This window comes from Astatotilapia calliptera, chromosome 15 (genome assembly GCF_900246225.1).
Source record: "Astatotilapia calliptera chromosome 15, fAstCal1.2, whole genome shotgun sequence".
Lineage (NCBI taxonomy): Eukaryota > Metazoa > Chordata > Actinopteri > Cichliformes > Cichlidae > Astatotilapia > Astatotilapia calliptera.
This window is the reverse complement of record NC_039316.1, coordinates 9,975,535-9,991,779: the sequence shown is the minus strand read 5'-3', so window position 1 is coordinate 9,991,779 and position 16,245 is coordinate 9,975,535. Positions and strand designations below refer to the sequence as shown.

At 40.0% G+C, this 16,245-nt stretch overlaps 1 protein-coding gene across 7 annotated transcripts in view; it reads left to right on the top strand.

Moving 5' to 3' along the window:
• utrn (utrophin) overlaps window positions 1-16,245 on the top strand; it is a 198,586-nt gene that overhangs the window by 168,978 nt on the left and 13,363 nt on the right. For 5 of the 7 annotated variants that reach the window (XM_026194061.1, XM_026194060.1, XM_026194056.1 and 2 more), the window contains 4 exons: window positions 988-1,124; window positions 7,270-7,308; window positions 7,799-7,864; window positions 10,143-10,208. In XM_026194061.1, the coding sequence (XP_026049846.1) occupies window positions 988-1,124; window positions 7,270-7,308; window positions 7,799-7,864; window positions 10,143-10,208 (308 nt within the window). The remainder of the gene's footprint in view (window positions 1-987; window positions 1,125-7,269; window positions 7,309-7,798; window positions 7,865-10,142; window positions 10,209-16,245) is intronic. The other 2 variants (XM_026194057.1, XM_026194059.1) reach the window with 2 other exon arrangements.

Genomic DNA, 16,245 nt, shown 5'->3' with positions numbered 1-16,245 from the left:
AAACAAACACAAAAAACCATCAGCATGATATGTAATTATACTTGTGTGTCTCCCCATGCTCGAACCAAATTGTGTTTCAGTTTTATGCTTTTGAAAATATTAAGTCCATATTGAATAATAAACGCATTTTGCAGAGAGTTACAGATTTATAGCGGCTTTGGTGAGACTCACTGCGGTCATTTAATAAGATTGTTTTCTCATCTTTGTCATACTGTTTATTTTATGGCCACAATATTGTATTTTTTTTATTAGCTTATGATTTTTATGGGAGTGCTGTCTTCATATTTCTCATTGTCTTTGTCAGGGATATTAAACAACTTTGGGGCGTGATGTATTGATTACCGTAATTTCAAAGTTTTGAACTGTCCTAAGAGAATATTGTGTTTCAGTTTGACTGCGATTGCCTGTCTGGTCATGTTATTGAAACGTCTTGACTCGTTTCCAACTGGGGTCTTATATCCCCCCCCCCCCAATGTAATAGAGGCAGTAGAATAAAAAATGCATGTCTCTCAATCCTCACAGGAAGGAGCTTACACACATGCACAAATTTTTCTCCAGCTTTAGTATAACTCTTCTGTAATTGCTGTTGGTTTGCTCAGGCTACCATCCTAAATTGTGTGGATTAGTCAATAAGCCGAGTGAACTCAATAGAGTCTGTTCATTTATGCATATCTGTCAACTGTAGGAGCTGTGTATTTGCCTGCCTGCGTGTGTGTGTGCGCGCGTGCCCCTGTGTGTGTGTTTAGCAGTGGTTGTCTGCATCTTTTGGAAGGGATTTTCTCTCCCTGTGGTCAAACCCGTTTGGTAATTTGCTGGTTGCTTGCGTGGCGGAAAGCGCACCTCTGCTAAGTATCTAATTAGCAAACACATTCTCTTACACACAAATGCTTATGTGTGCAGAAGAGACTGTAGAAATCTTTGAACTCATTGCACACTACAATAAATAATAAGCGACCCCCTGCCCATCTATGTTTTTTCCTCTTACAGACGACATCAGGTGAGGACATGCGTGATTTCACCAAAGTGCTGAAGAACAAATTCCGATCTAAGAAGTACTTCGCCAAACATCCACGGCTAGGTTACCTACCAGTACAGACGGTTTTAGAGGGCGACAACATGGAAACGTAAGTAACCCATAAGGTTTTTTATACGTGCTTTTGGATCACAAAAACTTTTCCATAGTTGCTATAACCCTTAAAGGATGTTTTGTGTGTCCACACTGTTGTTAAGGACTATTAAGCAGCAAGTTAACCCTCCACGCGCGATGCAATATCCTCACGCTGGCATTTCTATTTGTGCTACCATTAAGGTGTAGGAAGGCATAAGAAGACACACTGACAATTCCACCACATAAGCACTGATATAGTCTCAAGTTTTCAAACTGTTGCAACATGTCCCAGTGTATATCTGTATATCTCTGAGCTTCAGTGCTGGAGTAACATTAAAATGGTGATAAAACCTGATACCGACTGTACCCCCAACTCAGCTGCAGCAGCTTGATTTTTGTAATCTGGTGCATGACTAGCCAAAGTGTCCCAAATATGGTGGCACGCATAGAGTTTGACGGCACATCATGTAGTAGACGCCGCAAGCATAAAAACACCATTAAAGTTCTTAGAGTCTTGTTTTGAGGGCATTGAGCCCCCCAGCATTTCTTTATATTTTGCTTTCAAGGAGACAGACTTTCTTTCACTTTCATTATAGTGGTCTTGAGTATCAGTTCTCCAGGGTTCTGAAGCTCTTTGAAAGTTTTTCTTTGACACTGGCTGCCTTTTGCTTATTTCACTCATTTTCAGTCCAGTCCTGCAACCTGGCCATTTTCAATGTTTTGGTTTTTCTGTTTGATTTAGGTGCCTTTTTAATGCTTGAATGATTCATATGTCAGTGCTGAGTGGCTTAACAAACAAAGGATGAAACACTGAGGCGCCTACACACAACTTAGAATTTAAAATTGGTACTTTTCTATCTTTAAGCACTTTTTCACTTGCAGCCTGTCATGAAAACATATAATTTGTTCCCATTTCTTTAGTTCGTTTTATGAAAAATGGCAAAGATAACAGAGTTTGACAGGAATAAAATAGTATTTTTGCACCAACAAAGTGATTCCCAAAGAGCTATCGGCATAGTGTGAACTGTGTCTGTGGAAAAAAAAATAATAAATTAAGGACACCGGACAAGTGGGAGACAAAAGCAGGGCTGAAAAGCAATCTTCAAAAGATGAACAGTCACTGAAAGTCATGTCCTTAAGAAATATGAAAACATCCAGCAAAGACTTAACTCAAAGCTCAAACATGCATTTAGTCTTTCACTCCATTCATCTAAATTTGGGATTATTTGCTCAGATAGTCAACAACATGTTCAAAGGAGGACAGGGGACAGCTACAGCAGCAGTGCGTGTCTGCAGTTATCTGCATCTTATCAAAATTGATAGAATTATGAATTCACAAAGATGTGCAAAAGACAGCCAACCTCCACAGAGCTTTGGACTATCCTTCAGTAAGGGACAGAACTGTGGTGTTCGCTGCATAAGCAACAGTTAGCACTAACACTCTTTTTCTTAATTCTTAGAAATGAACCAATTGAATTCAAGCGGGTGCACTGTGGATCCTTTGTCTGCAGCACTGGCCCAGTGATTATGTCTAATTTATGTCCCTTCTGCTACCAGCCTTAAATCCTACTGAAAAGAGCCATTTAATTAGGCCCATATTATGTAGATACCCTACGTCATACCTTCCAGGAGGCTGTCTGAGTTACTGCCCCTTCAAACAAGAGACTCACAATAAAATAAAACGTCCCTCACTGTGCATTTTTGTCCCCCCGTTGTTTCCTTTGTTTTTCTTTGTTAGTATTTTTTTAATGTGCCATCACTCACTCACTCCTAATGCAACATTCATTTCCGTTGAACCATGTAGTTTTTTGCATCTTTTAAAGCAAAACAACTCTCGGCGCTGTTCACGTATGCACACACAATGAGTCACTTGTTCTCTCTCAATAAATTTTTCCCCGACTCGTGCGCAGTCACCGTTCAGATGGATTGCCGTACCGCTTTCATCCCTCCCATCCTTGCCTGTCCTCCTCACCTCCCACCTCGCTCCATTTTCACTTCTCTTCCTCTCTGACAAATGACTCCTGCAGAGCTTCTGGTTTGATAAATGTCTCTAAAAGGTAGTGAAATTACAGCGAAATGCAGGGAACTTTTCAAAATATGGCAGAAGCGAATGGAGACTTAAAGAAATTTAGGGCTATTTCATGCTCATCATTTTGTCTCTTTTACAGCATTAGGTCTCATCTGTGATCAGCGGGCCATCCATGTATCGCCACAGGCAAAGAAAGCAGCTTTTGAACCGCCTGTAAGATCTGGCCCAAACATAGCCAGTGTTAAGAAATGCTCCTGTTCATTTTAGCTCTGTATTGTCACAGTCTGGTGGCTTCTGCCATCTCTGCGTCATAAAAATGAATACCGTGACCTAAATTGAAATGGATTTTTCTGTAATTGGAACAAGGTCTGGGTTCCTGCTTTATAAGAGCTTTAATACAGATTAGGTAAACACCAGAACAATTGCAGTCACGTTTGTTGCAGTAAGATAATGCTTGTTTACAATTTTAAAATATACAGTTTTTAATTTCCAATTTGTTTTTATTTCTAAATATTAAGAGCTTTTAAGTGTCACTCCAAACCTTTTTAGTGCGTTGTCAGTCTTCATTAGTCATCATAACAAAGGGAACTTTTAAGAAGTAGTGATTTTATAGTACTGAGCAGCAGAAGAGAAAATTAGATTGTCTGCTGAATAATCGCCCTCACTAATGCACTCGCTCTCTCGCGTTCCCTCTTCTCCACTCGTGTAACATTGTTTCTTTTTTGTTTTTTTGTTTAATTCCACCCACTCTCTCCACCTTGAGAGTGAGCAGAACACCACCTACTCTCACCTCCCACTGATATCTTTGCTTCATTTCACGGCAGATAGGATTTTTGATTCGTCGCAGCTATATTTGATAATGTGAAAGAACCATTCAAATGGTATTCCACTCAGTGTTAGGTTTTTTTGCTTTTCACCCAACCTTACTAGATGGAGCAGATGAGTCTCTGTTGTATTAGGTCTCGCAGGAAGGTTAATGGTTTTGAATGTGGATTTGAAAGCTTGTGGGAGAATTTTCTTATATAACTAAAAGTTTTAATGGAATGATTTGACAAGGATAAATCAATAGCAGACTTTTAAAAGGAAAAGTTTTCTATTGTCATATGGCAGTAAAATAGTTTTTATATTAATTACATTAAGAAAAAAACTGTTTTATTATATATATGTTTGCTATTTTTAAATACTCAGTGGCCACTCAGTGGGAAGGGGGATAGCTCAGTAGGTAAAGTGGTTGCCCCATGATCGGAAGGTCGGGGGTTTGAATCCACTGAACGTACCCCTGAGGAAGGAACCGTCCCTACACACTGCTCCCCAGGCGCTGCACTGGTGGCCACTGGTGGCACTGGTGCCCACTGCTTCACTGGGTGAATGGGTTAAATGCAGAGGAGTAATTTCCCTACGGTGACTAACACATACACATTATACTTTGTTAGGTACAACTGTTCAAACTCTTGTTAGTTCACATATATAGACAAGATGACCTGCTGATGTTTAAACTGAGGAAAAGAACAAACTAAAGGTGATTTACATGACTTTGAATTAGACTTGTAGTCGAGACCGCCTAAACCGAGACCAAGACAAGACCAAGATCAGAGGGTATCGAGACAAAGACCGAGACGAAAAAAGTCAGCCAGATGCTGCTTCGTTTACGGGTGTCAGGCATATTTGTGTTTTTGCTTTCGCACAGCACAGGAGGGATTGGAGCATAGCTGAGCCACTGTGTGAGAGCTGAGCAGCGAAAGGAAATTAAGTGAGGGTAGAAATGACTGAAAGATTAATAGGCTCTGTTTTGAGTTTTGTTAAAAAAAGAATGACTTCACATAGGAAAAAAATATATATCACATATGCAGGACACCTTAAACTAGGTTTTTAATTAAGCAGCAAGGCAGAACAAAGTCGGGGCTGTATCAAGACACGAGGACTAAACCCCAATTCAACCAGACCCAGAACTGATCCGGAATTAAAACAGGACTACAACAGTTCAAAATCAGGACTACTTAGGATTTAACCAAAACAGAACCACAATCACAACTACATGATAGTAGCACTAAAAATCATCATAGACCTGCACTACACTCATTTTTTAATTTACCAAAGTCCACTATTTAGATTGAGAAAAGTTTATGTAATTATTTAGCCTTGTTGTGCAAACAAGCCTGCATAACTTAATAAATATAGAATTTGAAAAGTAACAAATGGTATCTAAAAAGAAACACTAGGTACTGGATACATGTTCTCATGAGTTTTGGTAAACAACCATTTGACTAACAGGTCTGTCTCACCTGGTTCTTGTTCCATCTCTGTTCTGTCCTCATTCTCCTCTCTCTCCCTCTGTGTGCTGACAATCAAGCCAAACACCAACATCATCAAATATACAGTTAAAACCAGATATTTACATACTCTTCAGCTAAAAACACAAACACTTTTTTAATTGTAACATCAAATCAGACTAAATGTTTAGTTTTTTAGTTTGATAAATATAAAAACATTTGTTAAATTTAAGAGTAAAGAGAGAAATTGTCTGTATTTCTTAATTGTAAATGGCACCAAATTGTATTCAAAATGATTTGCTTTGGTACCTGGTCAAACTTAAGCTCTCCTCTGTCTGCAGCAAACTCGCAGGCAGCAGCTTCTCCCCCCCTTGTTTTCTTTATTTCCAGAGTTCATCTAAAGAGTGAAGTTTTCTCACTGAATAGAGGTTGCAGAGATATGTATGAAAGGAAACACATCTGCAATCTGCAAAGCTATCTATCTTTGCAGAGCTAAAGACTAATGTCGGTCTCCTGAAAGGCGAGATGAGCACAACGAGTATTCCTCCAGGCAAAGATTTAGGCGGGGGTGTGTAAAATGCTGCAGCACTGCCTCCAAGAAGTTAGCTCAGCCTGCCATACCGACCCCCATCTCGTCTTTTTTCTCTCTCTCCTCTCCTCTGTCTGAATCTCCTGTTACATTTTGAATTCTCCTCACAGCTACAGAAGTGTGACTACGCTGGCTGCCCCGCTGTGAGAAACATAACCACCGTGCCTCACGTCTCCCTCTGATTTTCTTTGCTTTAATGTGGGAACAAAAGCGCGAGGCAACAGAACGTCAACCTCAACTGTTATCTTAACAATTTCTAGCCAGCCTCCTTTGTGAAAACGGCACATTTCTTTGTGTTCTTGGGATTAGAAGGTGTCCCGTTTGTTTACAAATGACAATTTTGTGTTCTGGGTCGCTAAAAATAGCAGCAGTTATTGTGGGCTGGAAAGCAGAAACTTTAAAAGACTTGCATCAGTGTTTTCTTAGCAAAACTCGATGACCCGTATCTTCATTTGTGTGCTTATTGCACTGTTTTTTTAGTTCTCCTTATATAACATATTGTATTGGACTCAATAGCAGATTAACCAGGAAATAGGTTCTACTGTACTGATTTTTTTTTTTCCTGGCTTGCTATTTCTGTAAATCCTGCAGGAAATAAATGAGAAAAGGGAATGAATTTAGGCCATATCATTCTGTATGCAGGAGCAACTGTGAAACCAATTTAATGAGATGTGTGTGACTGCAGCAAAATCAACTTGCATCATTAACCCGTTGTGTGTGAAATCTTTCAGACACACACAACCATTGTTTGTGTTACAGGGTGTTACTGACAGATCCAGCTGCCCATTTTCACTTTTTCCAAACTGTTTCCAAGTCTAGTTCTGAAACAGATTGAAGATAACTCCACGAGAGATAGTCTCGGCCACATTCGGTGTATATTTAGATATGTTGGTCACTGTTTTACACGCCTTTCCTGTGTGCACACGGGGGAAGTTTGCGCTCAGTGCTTTCTATCAGTCAGACTGTGTAGATATGGGTGACAGTTTTGAAAGGATGTATTTGATTTTGATTTTGATTTCCCCAGAGCTAAACAAGTATTTTTGCTGAGTAAAACTAACCAAACAGTGACAGAATCTGAAAGTCGAAGAAAGCCCTAAAGGCAAACTTCTCGTGTGCTGAATCCAGGCGCTCAGCAGCTGGACATACTTTTTCCTTCCACTTCTTCCTCTACCTGCTGTGTGTTTTGTTTCTGACCCACTCAGTGGTTTTTGACCCTGAAATGATTTGTGGTTCCTTTACTTCCCTTCCCTCTCCCCTCCCGATTCTCTTACAGTCCCGTCACCCTCATCAGCATGTGTCCGGAGCAGTATGAGTGAGTATCTACGCCACCAGTAAACACCACCTCGTCTCCAGCCTGGAATGCCTTTAAAACACCGCCTCTTTTACTCCCTTGTTCACTTACTCATCTCCCCCCATCATCCTCACACCAACTAAGCCATGACTGCTCTGCATGTTGCCTGCCCACCTGCCTGCCTGAGTCACTGGCTGAGCATGGGACCAAAAAAACTCTCCCCCTGTCTCCTCACCCTCACTTTTTTCTCCTTGTTAGAGCACCCAGCTAGCATTCAGTTGCTGATCCCAGCAGGCCTGTCAAAAACCATCCAGTCGCTCTTTAGATAATCCTGCTCTCCTATTTCTCTGTCTAGGACCATGAGATTTGTTTTCTAGGTGATGTTATGAGGGGCTGTTAGGCTGTCCATGAACATGTGTGTGTGTGTGCGCGCATGTGAATATCAGTGTGTTAATGAGCTTGTGTGGGCTTGCTGAATCTCATTCATCTCCATTACCCCGTTCATTTTCAGGCTGTCCCAGTCACCTCAGCTCTCTCATGACGACACCCATTCCAGGATAGGGCACTATGCCAGCAGGTAGGCACTGGATTCTCCAGTCACCATCCTCTCATTGCAAATGCCACGAAGCATGTGTGTAAAGAATCGATAATTGCATTTAAATGTTGAACAGCTTCTTTTTTGAGGACCATTTTAAAAAGTTTTCTATGAATTCTTGTAACTGCGGACCCTTATCTAATGGACATCAGCGTTTAAGTAGATGCTTTTCCCTCCCCCCAGGCCGCACTTCCCTTCAGTCTGCACTAAAATAATGATCTGAAAGGGGCAACAACAAATGCAGATGTGACAACCAAATTAAATCTCTCCAAGCTAAAGAAATGGAATAAATCGGAAACAGTCGGTGCTTGGAAGCTAGGGAAAACATTCAATTGTGGTTTCTTAAATGTATAATTTATCTAATGTAATTTCCAGTAAATGGGATCTAATTAAGTAAATAATGTGTTTTTAGTACCATAAGATGCATGTGTAGTGCAGGCGTTCATAAGTAATGGAACAGCTTTTCTTTTCTTTTTGTGTTTTAGTGTCATTACACAGCAAAACATGTCTCAAATGGCTCTTCAGTTTCGGAAACAAACACAAAAAAAGTAAATTCTGCATCTATCAAAGTACCCCATTGCTTATTTTAGGAAATTGAGCTGGCTCTATTGTCAGGGACATTAAATGTCTCCTACTAGCTGAGACAAAAGAAAAGAAAGGGAGGCAAAAAAGCCCAGAAAGATGGAAATGGCATGGTTCCAACTAAACTGGAGACGAAAATAAGCATTTCGCCTTCATTTATGTGCTGAAAGTGTCATTTTAAAACTTGCTTCATACAAATTAGAGAAACCGGAATACTGTTTGCCAGTTTTCTTCTCAGACGGCACCAAAGCATCTGATTAAAATCGATAACGTTTGGATTTTTCATTGTTACTTTAAAAATAGAAAAAAATAATTGACCTGAACCTTTCAAGAGATCCATAATAGAAAAATACAACATTTATTGATGTTTTCCAAATCTTGATTAAAGTGAGGGAAATGCGTTTGTGGTAGAGGGAGATTATGTTTGGGTGCCAGGGAAGGCACAAACAATCCTAATATGCTCTTTTTGAACTTTGTGACAATCCATCACAGTGTTGACATACATTAAATATCAGCTTGATGCCGATGTCTGCTTGCTGAGTGGATTTAGTGGCATGCAGCCACCCACCACATGAGCTGGTGACATTATAGATGTGTTGCTAAAATCAGTCTAGTAACAGATTGGCCTGATAGCTGCTTTTAACCGCCTGCTTCAAATTATCTTGCTGTGTACATCAGCACATCTGTATGCACAGTGTGTGAGCTGCAGTTAATCATTAACAGCATCAACAAACTGATGTTTTTAGTAGTTTTTTTTTTTTTTGCACTTGGACTGAATTTCTGTCGTGTTCTTTTAAAAATCATTTTAATACTAAGATCCACTGATATACTTGCTATATCCTATCTGTGCCATTAAAAAGATTTTCTAATTGGTCCAAATCTCATCTCCTGTATCAAAACCCAACCGCAGTTTTCCGGGACTTCTGCAGAAAGCTTTACTCATTATGACTCTCGTGACGCAGCCCTGTAACCTTCCATTAGCTACACATCATTAACCTTCGCTCACTGTTTCTGGTGGTATCGTTTCACTGAAGAAGTGACACCAGAATTACAATTTCAGCTGTAATAAAAACACATAAGAGATTAGATTGGAGCGTACGGATGCGCATGAAGATATGCACACTTTGATGAGATTTCATATTAGAATTATAGCTTCTCCCTTTAATGTATATTCTGTCAGAGATCAACTTCTTAATATTGTGGGTTATATTTTTAATCTGCCCCTTTTACACTGGTGTAAGACAGGCTTTGATGTGGGGAACCAGCCTCATTAGCATGGCTGCTTTGACTGCATATGTCATCAAGAAAACAAACGTTTTCCCCATAGCATGTCGTACATATTCATCCAAACATTGATCCCATACATTCGGATATAAACTGTGCATGCATAAAGTAGAATCACTCAATGATGTAATCCATTTCCTCCCTTAAAAACAAAAAGCACCAAAAAAAGCCCAAACAAACTGTGGCATCTTTATCATTAACATGCTTGTGGACTCCACGAGATGCTTTAAATTTTAATTGGTCTGCTACTGTGGCATTAATATAATTTGTTGACGCTGTTGCTCTAATGCTCTGTTGCATTTAAATGAGATGTTGACAGCTTTCAAATGGTTTAGTTTCAGCTGGTAATTTCCCTGATGGTGTTTTTTTTGTTTTGTTTTGTTTTTTTCCTCAGGTTGGCTCAGATGGAACGCTCCAACGGCTCTCTACCCACAGACAGCAGCTCAGCCACAGGAAGCATGTGAGTCACTGCTGGTCATTTTCAGCATTTTTCTACATGGTTACGTGTTTTCCATTCAACTATGTTGGACAGATTTCAATTTCCAGTGTCTGGGACTTGAGATTTGTCTAATAATATATTGTAACACCCATTTTAATGTTCATGAAGCTGATAATTCACAAGTGAATATGTTCCAGATATCCATATTAGATATTTGGTTTCATTATAATCCTCAGTGAAAACTGTTCACCTTGCTTTGCCTAGCACTTTTTTAAATAAATAAATAAATACCAGGTAGCTTTTGACATCTTTGCACCGAGATCTGGAGACACAAAAAAATTAGAAAGGTTTCTTGGAGAGTAAAAGAAGTGAGAAATGAGATGGAAAAGACAATGTGGTTGATTAGTGTGAAGTAGAGGACTTTAGAAAGAACGTACCGGATTAGAGTGCCAACAATGACAAAGTGAGAGTGTCTGCTTTCAGGATCTGCGATAACAACAGCGCTATCGTTAATCAAAGGAGATGAGAACATGGCAAACCGTGAAAAGAAAATCACAAGAAATGGGAGAAAAGCTGATGAGGAGCATGCGCGCAGAGGATCCCGATTGTGTTCGTGCTTCTGTCTGCAGGCCTTTCAAGTTGAAGGACGTATTGGTTCCCAACTAAGATCCCAATCGCGGGAATGAGCTGCTCTTGCGGCTCAAATGCCCTCCGAGCTCAAATAGAAACACACACACTCATCATTGCGGAGGGAATTACTTCTGGGTTTTGCATCGTTTTTGGTAAGACATTTGTAGATCTTTAAGATTTTCCAAATCATAGGTTTGGATACGTGCATGGAAAGATTTAAGCTGTTTTTGTTTTTGTTTTTTTAATTTTCAAAAACAATTTGAAGTGGCAGGAAAAAAAACCTTATACAAACGTGTTTTTGGAGGTTTTGGAAGTGGAGAGCAAAGAGATTCCCTAGACGCTGTGTGAACAGAAGCGAATATAGTTTGGGGATTTCTAAAAGGAAATTCTTCTTTAAAAAACAAAGAGTATTTACAGCATTTACAGCACAACAGAGGAAGGGCACACGGGGTGGATGGTTAAAACCTTTGAGAATCTGCAGTAAAGATAAAGCAACTTCGCTGTGTTGTAGGTTGTATCCCCTGCTGATGTGCTTGCATCATGTGGACCACTGCTCCCACACTTCACCTTCAACCAACCTTGATGCTTAGAATAACAGTTTCAGACGAAGACAAAACGCTATTGAAGACTCCCAAAAGCTGTATTTGTCCGCTCTCAATAGGAGGACCGAAGAATGGAAAGACAAAAACTGTTGGCGAGCAGGGCAAAGTAGAAACAGAGGTGGATTTATTTTCGCTCAAAGCTTTCGTAATGCGGGACAAACATATTATCATTACTCCTCCTCACTCTCTCTTTTGTGCTTTGCGCTCGGGCTTATTTAAGAGAAGAAGCCATTATCATTTCCAACTCTAAAACAAACTGGAAAGAACGCAGATGTTAGACACAGAATGTATGCAGGGCATTAATGAAGTGAGGAAGATGGTGGTTCGATGAAAGGCTAATGGGTTTAACAGCAGAAAGGGAACATTTAGTGCATAGTCAAAGTTGGGCTTTCTCTTACTTTTACACTTTCACTGCAAAGCAACAGATGCAAACTACATATACAAACAGCACAGGGACATTTAAATGCCTTTAGATCAATAGAAGTAATGTATTATCAACTATACATTGTTATTTGATTGGTTAGTGTTTTATATTCATGGTGCACCATAAAGCCATCTTCTATATATATCCAATTTCAGCAGGGTCATGTACGTAATATGCTTTTTAATGCAGTAAAACCTTGCTCTAGTTACTGTGCTTTAAATAAATAACCTGGCCCTGAATGGGGAACATTTGTGCCTGCTGTAAACTGTTATTCAGTTTACAGCAGGCACTGTTATATTTCAGCCTAAAGGGTATCGCTAATTGACTGGGAAAATTACCTACATTTAGTCTGTCTGCTGTTACATTTGACTATTGGCTAAACAATCCTGAATTCATCCCTGATGGGAATTGTTACACGTGAAAAGCATAATCATTAGAGCCAGCCTACTTGCCCTGAAATTTACTTTAGACTAAACGTCATGAGTGTCCACTTAAGTGCTTCAGTTCTGCAGCTGAATGCCATTCACAGTAGTTCTAGCAGCTGTTTTGCACATCAGTGGGCCCGTTAGTAACTTTGAATCAAATAAATTTTTTTAAAGGCATTGTTATATAGACCACTACAGTGAAGCATCCCACTCAGCCACGCGTCCCTCTCTGCAACGAATTAACTCTCATTCCCCTTCCTTTCAAAGCTTTGAGTTTTGAGTGGTTTATTGTTCCCCCTCTTTCTTTTTGCGAGATTTACTTTTTTCTGCCTACAGCTGATTTCACCAAAGCCTCTTTGTCTATCACTGCACTCCATCTGGTGATTTGTAAGGACACACAGTCACAGAAATTATCCCAACTGCTGTAGGAGGCGGCGGTGTCGGCGCTTCCGTAACACGGGTGACTGCGATTGCCCGTTAAATGCGCGTGTTTGGCTTTTGGCTGGTATTTTCAGTACATCCACTCATCTTTAGCTTTGCATTGACTTCAATAATTATTACGTGCGCGTGCATGCACGTGTGCTTCTTTGTTTCGCGTCACTTTTATGTAAAAGGGAATTCTTAATTAGAAACCTAGCGTTGCCTATTTTTATTTCTGACCCTCAACCGAAGCGCAGCGTTGTCATCGGCGCCGTAGGACACCACCGAGGAGCGAGACTCTCCAATTCCCCTTTTGTTGCCGGGCTTTATTGTTTGGTTATCTCTCGCTTTCCAGTCTTTCCCCGAGCACTGTCCCTTTTTCTTGTCTTTCATATTTTGCCCTTTTATTCCTGTTCCTCTCCCTTTTTATTTTTCCAGCCCTTTACTTTTTGAAACCACCTTTCATCCTACCCGATTGTCCCCTTTTTCTCTTTTCCTTCTTTCATCAGTTTTTGTTCTAGTCTAATCATGCTTTACCTTTGGGCCCAGGCAACCTTCAGATTAAACACTGCAGGGTGTTAAACACTGAAATAATGTTTTAGAGCCCTGCGTGCAGTGCAGAACAGTAACTCTAATAAATGAAGGACTTTACACACAGAAATCAAGGATTATAAATGTTTCTCGCCGGGGGAGAAGAATAAAAGATTTTTGCCTTTGACCGTCTTTGATCCCCCCCCTTTTTTCCCTGTTTCCTCTGGTATTCCTGATTTCGTTGTTTCTCTTTCTTTATATTTTCATCCGTCTTCATCTCTCACTGTTTCTCTCTGAGCTTAGACTACTCAGTTGATCGTGGCATTCAGCTTGAGAGGAGATGCTTGCTTTGTGATATGTTAGGTAGACTTTGAGCCTGGAGATCACTGTTGTAGCGGAATAAACTGTAAAAGTCCCCTCGGGCATGTCCTACGCCTTCCCGCGTACCAAGCATGGAATTCATATTCAAGTTGTAGCTACAGTGAACTAACAGCCTTGGTATTCATCACTATTATTCACATTTAAATCTTCTGCCACACTGATCCTCTGTTCCTCTGTCATCTCTATAATTTCTGGGTCTCTTTCTCTTCAGCCGCCCCCACGCTGTGTAAGCCTGCAGGAGGAAGTGCACTGAAAGGGCACTTCCTCCTTCTCTCAGGATTTCAGAGCAGGTGGTCTGTGAGACTACTCTACCGCCTCTAGTCCCCATTTTCGCACGTAATGATCCCCTTCCTGCAGTCCTCTGGGTTCCTCCTGCCAGCTATAATGTCCTGCTGCAGCTTTCCGTTGTCGGGGACCTTCCCTAATTGGTCACTCGGTTTGTGCAGGACCCCGGTCCTAGTTTCTCTGTAGCGAGTAGCTCCATCTCCATCATGAGCGTCTGCCCTGTCACAGCAGAGTGATAATTCAAAGAGAGAAATGTGATTGTGTGTGTGCCTGCTGGTGTATTGCTGCTTGTTGCAACAACAGCTGTGTCGACTTCCCGTCTCTTTCTGCTTTCTTTGTGCCGTTTTTCAACAACTGGTTTCAGCATCTTCAGCCTTCAATTATTTAGTGAAATTGATGAATAACTACAGATACTTTGTGTTCATGCATATGCCAGAATCTCCATAAAAGTTTCAGAAAGTCTAGGAAAGTTAAGTTTGTGAAGAGTGTGTGAAAGTTAAAGCAGTCATCACACAAACTATATTTGGAAGAAGTGGTATGCAAGAAGAGGCCAAGAGGAGCTGCTAGTTACAGGAGTTCGTTTTTTTTTTTTAAGCTATGGAATGTGTTTGTTCTTCTCTGAGAGTGCGGAAAGGTTTAAGCATTACATTCACCACTTAGAAAGTTTATTTCATGTCGCTTTTATGACTGGCAGCTAAAATCTTTACCGAAATACAGGGAAGGTTGAACTAGACCCGAATTGAATTCCTAAAGAAAAGGATGCTCTGAACTCATCATATAAGCTGCTTAGGCCGGTTAATCATAAAAAGCTTTTTTTTCTGTGTCAATGCAAGGCTGGGCATATTGTTTCTTTTATGTTAAAAAGAGATAAAAAAGACTATTTTGAGCTCCCTTTCATAAGCGTTTCACTCAGCCCATACCTTGGTCATGAAATAGTATAATTACTGTCGTCTCCAGAAAAAAAGGCGTCCTTTTCGGTAACCTCTGTCTGTGGTTATACATGTGACCATAATGGATTCTGAATTTCTGCTCACTACTCTTAAGTGAAATGGAAAACCTGAGACATTTTAGTTCACCAGATTGTTCTTCAGGGTTATTGTGTTAACTTTTTCTTGATAGCCAAGTATTAGGGACTCATTTCATAGTCTCCTTTGCGTATAGAGAAAGCACCTGCCTAATGTCACTGAGTCAGCTTTGCAGGGTTTTCAGCTCACAGACTCAATTTCACCTCAAGCACAGTATTATGTTCTGTGAGTCAGATAATGTACATTTACTTTTCATACATAAAACTTATCCATGCTAATAATCTTACACTCACCAGGTTAATTGCTGAGATCTGGGAACACGGATTTAAGCAATTAACGTGTGGCACAGACGCTACAGGAAGTGTGAGCAGGTTAATGTTAATGTAAAATAGCATAGAATAATAGCATAAATAAAATAAATATTTATCTTTAACACAGATGTTAAATACTTAAGTTCTACAGATGACGTTAGACTGAAATTTTCCTTAAAATTTATTCACGTAAATTTATAAACATTATAGGACAACAGCCGGAGAAAGGATTTTTAAGTTATAGTGTAACTTTTCGTGTGAGTGTGTCAGGGCTTCGGCTTCAGCGCAGGCTGTGTTTCAGAATGAAGGTGACAGGTGGGCTTTGGCACTACTCGCATCACTGAGATGGCACATAAAGAGAGAGGCGGATAACCACACATGCAGGTAAAGAGCAGCAGCTGTTTCTTCCTCCATATCTTTTCGCTGTCTGCCGGGCTCTTTCTCCTCTCTGCTCCCTCCATCTCCTCACAGCCTCCCCTCATTTCAGTTATCTGATGGTAACGACTGACACATCTGTGTTTTAAACCCGGGTTTGTGGAGATTACAGCGTGGCACACCTACTGTGTCTAAGGATCAAGACGTCAGCTAACACAATCCTTGTTTAGATCGGGTGCTTGGAAGCTGCCATTCATGTTTCTTCTGTTCTTCTGTTAAAACTCGTATTTTGAAACATTAAGTCGAGAGTTATAGATAAAGTTGTTACATAGTTGTTATATACTTTTATATAACATACAGTGCTTAAGAAATGTATTAGACTACTATCCAGTCAAAGGGTTATACCGCATCTGCCATAAATTCAGACTTTATAATTGGTAAACATTTTTTTTTCTTTTTGTAATGGCTAATTTACTGCTTTTTTACACTAAACTCTTTAATCAAAATTATTTTTCTAATGTTTAAGTATAATTATTGTTTTTTCCAAAGCAGATTAAAGTAGCAAAGCATTTTTAAAAAAAATTATTTACTTGCATTCCTGAACAGAAGCGGTTTGATGTTGTGCTTGATTCATTTCTGAGAGAAGTCA